The sequence below is a fragment of the Equus quagga genome, chromosome 21 (genome assembly GCF_021613505.1).
Source record: "Equus quagga isolate Etosha38 chromosome 21, UCLA_HA_Equagga_1.0, whole genome shotgun sequence".
NCBI classification, from domain to species: domain Eukaryota; kingdom Metazoa; phylum Chordata; class Mammalia; order Perissodactyla; family Equidae; genus Equus; species Equus quagga.
This window is the reverse complement of record NC_060287.1, coordinates 36,323,462-36,329,461: the sequence shown is the minus strand read 5'-3', so window position 1 is coordinate 36,329,461 and position 6,000 is coordinate 36,323,462. Positions and strand designations below refer to the sequence as shown.

The 6,000-nt window shown below is 42.7% G+C and overlaps 1 protein-coding gene across 1 annotated transcript in view; it reads right to left on the bottom strand.

Moving 5' to 3' along the window:
• Positions 1–897: 897 nt before the first annotated feature.
• The window catches only part of LOC124231323 (beta-secretase 2), an 81,847-nt gene continuing 76,744 nt past the window's right edge, over positions 898–6,000 (bottom strand). Inside the window, exon 9 of the mRNA XM_046648051.1 lies at positions 898–1,394. Within this exon, the coding sequence (XP_046504007.1) occupies positions 1,141–1,394 (254 nt within the window). The 3' untranslated portion in view covers positions 898–1,140. The remainder of the gene's footprint in view (positions 1,395–6,000) is intronic.

The following is a 6,000-nucleotide window of genomic DNA, read 5'->3' as shown; positions in this document are numbered from 1 at the left end:
GTTTCAAAGCACAGGAGGAATTGGGTGTTCCCTTCACGTCCTTTGCAGGTCTTGGATCTTCCTTCCCCGCGACGTGCTCAGAAGTACGGGCATTTAGCCATTTCCCTATTTCCCCAAAGGGTAATAATCAACTTACCTTCAGAGAGTTGGAAGAGAACAACTAAGCTAAGGAAAAAGAATTTGTGTTTCTCATTAAAACACTGTTTGTTCATTTTAAGTAAGAGTAAGCATGGCGATAGTGACCAGCTTGGTGACAGACCTTCTCCAGGTTGATGTGAGCTCAGCACCTGTTACATCTCACCTGTTGGAATGAGGGTTCTTTTAGGTGAGGTCAGCAGCTGGGACCAGGCTGCCTGCACTCCCACCCAGGCACAGGACCCTAGGCAAAGTCTCAACAGAGGTAGTTTTTCACTTTTACACCAACAATACTATGCAAAGCAGTGAGTACAAAAGAGTAGGTTTCCTTCCTACTCTATCACGATGGACGGAAGGTCTTCCATCTTCAGAAGAGGCTGGTGAAGGCTGCTGGGTGACGATCTTCTCCTTGAGGATTCAGCTCCCAATCAGAGCACAGAGACCCAGAAAAGGGGCCTGCTGCTCTGTTTCCGACTCAGAAGGGGGCAGGATGGTTATATCATCAGGCCCCAGGCTGCTTCTCCTGCCATCATATTGCAAGCCGTCTTGTATCACTCTGACCTGGGTTGAGGCTTAGTGCAAAATACTCTTAAGTGAAATAGAAAAAGCTTCCCATTAGCTAAGAGGAGTTATAAACTATATGCACTCACTTCTCCAGAGATGGGAGGGAGAGAACTAGCCAAGGCTTGCTTTTTTTTTTTTTGGTGGTCTACCTAGACAGTTTGGTATAATCAGTCACATAAAGGCTGCAGCCCAATTCACTCTGTTTTGGTTTAGAAGGAGGTGTTTTTTATTATCATTTTTCTTGGAAGTAGGAGAGAAGGAGGAAGCTTTAAAATCAAGAATCAAAATACAGTGAGTCTCGAAGGCATCTGGGAGCAGAACAGAGATTTAAGACTAATGGACATAGGAAGAAACCTTGCCTTAGAACCCCTGCTTACTGCACTTGAAATTTATTTCTCTTAATAGTTGAGTTCAAGGTTGCCCGAGTTCAGGCTTTGCTCTTCATTTCCAGCGATGCCGGACGAGAGAGGACTCATCATTGACAACCTCAGGATCGCGGGGGCCATGCCGACACCGGAACGGAACTAGCAGCAGGATGATTAAGATAAGAAGGATGATTCCGCACACGCTCATAAGAGTATAGGAGACAATCCACAAAATGGGCTCATTCAAAGGCAGGGCAGGGACACAGTTGCTGGCTACATCGTCTGTGGAGAAAGGCCCAGAAATTTCAGACACCGGAGCACCTGCAATTTCTGAGGAGACAGAAGGGGGAAAATCCACAGCTATGAAATGAGCAGTCCATCTCTAACATATGACAAAAGAGATAACCCCTTGCTTTATCAAACCACAGTCACATCGGCACTCAGGTTCCAGGGGCTCAGGCATCTGAGCACGCACTGAGCAAAGTCTCGGTGGCTGCGTGCCTTCAGAGGGTCCAGTCCCTTGAATCTGGAACGACAGCATGTTTCAAGGTCTACAGGTGCTGAACCTATGTGATGGAGAGCGATGTGCATAAGGGCATACACAGAAGCATCAGGTGCTCCGTGGAGGGCTAGCAATGGCTGGAGCGCTATGCAGGTCAGAGAGTACCGGTTAGTGCCCGGTAGGGACATCTGGGTTGGTTGTGCTTCCTCAGTGGAGACCAGCAAGGAAGCGTAAGTAGGAAAAGCAGTAGCATCTGAAGCAGAAAGCTCAGCTGAACCTGTCTGAATCATGGGGATGTCCCCTGGTGGATTCTATAACAGTGTCTCTTAATGGGTTCCAAGACCACCTGGGTCAGACTGGCCCAGGACACCCTTCCCCGCCCCAAACTTGTCCCATGTCACATCTACAGTGTACAGAGGACCCAGAATCAAGAGTGGTAAAGGGGTGCACCACCAAATCCATGACATCACTGGCAAGAAAGAGAAACAGAGCTAAAACTCATGGGTGACTTTTGCTCGCAGACTCTGGGATAACACTTTCACTGGGAAGGACGTCTTAGATGACTTCTTACAGCAGGTTTGGGGATTATCAGTATCTCCTTTACCGACTCTCCACTTATCTGCTCCTTTCAGGGCTACAGATTTGTTTGACACCTTAAGCTTTACTTGGAAAAATAAATAGGCCTTGTTACCCATTTCACTCATAATTAAGAAATGAGTATTTAGGCACTAGAAAGCAACATTCTAAGCATTTAATTTTTCTGTAACTAAAGTCTCAAGATTCTAAGGCCTGCCAAGTAAGATCATTTTTTATTGAGGAAAGAAAAAGTCAAAATAACAATGGAATAATGCCCTTAAAAATGAGGGACAAAACAAACTTGACTAATACATTTTCTTGCTAAGGTGGATTCTGTTCATGTGGATTCACGGCTTTTACTAAGTGTACTGGAAGAGAAAAGGAATGAACAAGAGCCTGCAAATACCTAAGAACAGAGATGCTAGCCTGTGGTTAATCTAGACCCCCAAGTGTCTACAGCTGTGGTCAGCAAAGGACATCCCACAGACCAAATCCGGCTTGCCAGCTCTCTCTCTTTGAAAATCGAGTTTTGTTGGAACACAGCACATCCATTTATTTACATATTGGCTAAGGTCACTTTTTTTTTCTTCTTCTTCTCCCCGAAGCCCCTGAGTACATAGTTGTATATTCTAGTTGTAGGTCCTTCTGGCTGTGGTATGTGGGACGCCGCCTCAACATGGCCTGATGAGCGGTGCCATGTCCACACCCAGGACCTGAACCAGCGAAACCCTGGACCACTGAAGTGGAGTGCGTGAACCCAACGACTCAGCCATGAGGCTGGACCCATCGGCTGTGGTTACTTTCATCCTATAACAGCGGTGGAGCAATTGTGACAAGACCACTTGGCCCACAGACCTTCAGAATCTACTACCTGGCCCTTTATGGAAAAAGTTTGCCAACCCCCAGCCTATAGCATGAAAATGAAACATTTAACAAATATTTTAAATAACTAAAAACAACCCTACTCTTCTTGTTACAAAGGCAATACATATATATGGTAGAAAACTTGAAAATATGAGTAAATAAAAATAAGGAAATAACATTCATAAATTCACCACTCAAAAATAATTAATATTCATATTTTAGAGTATAATCTTTTTCTATGCATCAACTTTTGAACAAAGATGGGACCATGTCTACATGCTGTTTTGTAAACTATATTTTCACTTTACATGTCATAAAAATCTTTCCGTATCACTTAATTTTCAACCATGCTATTTTTTATGACTACACAAAAACCATATTCCAGATGTATCAAATTTGTTGACCAATGCTTCTTTGTGACCATTTACGTGGTTTTCAATATTTCTACCATCATAAACACTCACGTATGAAACATCTTAGACATAAGTCTGCGCCCATTTTCTTAATTTCTTCAGAGTGAGTTACTGAAAGTAAAATTATGGGTTAAGATGTGCTCACTTTTATGCATCCAGATATACGCTGGCAAAATGTTGCCAAGAAAGACAGAGCCAGTACACATGCCCACCACCATGGTATGGGAGTGTCCACTTCCCATTCTTACCACACTGCCAAACAGAAAGAGGAATGATGGTCTTCAATCCAAGATCATAATGTTCACAAGGTTTTTTTTTTTTTATTACTAGTTGGGGAAATCATTTAAAAAACACACTTTTTGGCCATTTATATTTCTGTTATAATTTCTATCTTTTTCTCATCAATTTGTAAGAATCCTTTATATGGTAAAAGCTTCATGCTACAAATGTCTTTCCACAGTGTGCCATTTGTGTATTTTTACGTATTTACTTTATAATAGAGAAGCTTTAACAAATACAATTATGAGAGTGAAATACACTTAGTGGAAACCATGCTTAGCTCAACACCCTGACACAGGAAAGCATATAGAAATTGAAAGTCCCTTGAAACCACGTCTGCTTCCAGACAAGATGGAGTAAGAAGGACCAGATTTACCTTCCTACCTGAAACAACAAAAAACATTGGATGTAATATATGAAAAAAAAGGGCTCTCAAGATGTTGGAATTTGGGTGAGGAGAGAGAGCCAATCCTGAGGGGGGAGGGCAGCTGCAGCGGGCCCCACAGTTGCCCCAGCTCACCACCTTGAGAAAGTGGCTGGGTTGTGGCACAGAGGAGGGCACACAGGCAGAGGCTGGCAGAGTTAGACTTTGCAGGGAGAGTGATGGAGAGCTCCACATCTCTCTAGAGAGCCTCCCTTTTTTTTTTCTTTTTTGAGGAAGATTAGCCCTGAGCAAACTACTGCCAGTCCTCCTCTTTTTTGCTGGGGAAGACTGGCCCTGAGCTCACATCCGTGCCCGTCTTCCTCTACTTTATACATGGGACGCCTACCACAGCATGGCTTTTGCCAAGTGGTGCCATGTCCGCACCCGGGATCTGAACTGCCGAACCCCGGGCCACTGAGAAGTAGAATGTGCGAACTTAACCCCTGGACCACCAGGCCACCCCAGAGAGGGCCTCCCTTGAGCCTTCAGCTGAGTGCTCACCAAAAAATGAGTGAAAGCCCCTGGAAGAACCACTTGAAAGGATTAAAAGGAATAGCGCTTGGGGCTCACAGACAGGGCTGAGAATAGCGCCTGTTACCAATTGTTCCCTGTTTACTCTCTTTTCCAGAGTGAAAAAAATCCCAAATCCCATCCACAGGGCATCAATTAGATACTAAGGGTCTTTCTCTGTAACGGGAAGAATTAACCTTGGCCTAAGCACTGCTCTGATCCCATCCAATGAAGCTTAAACGAAAGACAAGAAAGGACCAGACTCTTTCCACGTACCTTAACTATAACCCAGAACAGATGTCAAGAATATCTGTAAGAACACAAAAGTACTCAGCACTCAACAAGGTAAAATTTGCAATGTCTGGCATCCAATAAAAAATTACCAAGTACGCAAAGAAGCAGGAAAGCAACTTATAACGAGGGGAAAGAACAATCAACTGAGCTTAGCAAGAAATGACAGATGATAGAATTAGTAGCGGAAACTAAGACAGCTATTATGACTGCCTTCCACCCCAGATGCTAGAAGAAATATTAGACACGTTAAATAGAGACAAACAAGCCACAAAAAAGACCCAAGTCAAACTTCTAGAGATAAAACTTGCAACATGTGAGTTGAAAATAGGCTGTTGGGTATTAATAGCAGATTATATAATGGCAGAGAAAAAGACTAGTGAACTTAAAAACATAACAATAGAAATTATCCAAAATAAAATGCAGAGAGAGGAAAGTACAAAAAAGAGAGAGAGAGAGAGAACGTCAATAAACAATGGGACCACTTGTAATCAGAGCACCCAAATGAGGGGAGGGGAGGGGAGACAGAAAAAGTATTTCAAGAAATAATAACCAAAAATTTTCCGAATCTGATGGAAACCATAAGCCCACAGATCCGAGAGGCTCAAAGAACTCCAAGCATAAAAAACACAAAATAGACTACCCCCAGTGTATTGCTGAAAACCAGTGATAAAGAGAAAACCTTGAAAGAAAAAAGAAATATTATGTACAAAGGAACAAAGAAAAGGATTACAGAAGATTTCATGTCAGAAATAATGCAAGCTGTAAGACAACGGAGCAACATCTTTAAAGTACTAGGAGGGGGAAACCCTGTCAACCTAGAATTCTATACCAAAATATCTTTCCAAAAATGGAGACAAAATAAAGATGTTTTCAGAGACACATAGCTGAAAGAATTCATCACAAGTGGATACACACACACAGTGGAATATTATTCAGCCTTAAAAAAAAAAAAGGAAATTTTATCATCTGCAACAACATGGAAGGCCCTGGAGGGCATTACGCTAAGTGTAATAAGCTACATACAGAAAGACAACTACTGCATTATCTCATTTATACGTGGAATCTAAAAAAGTC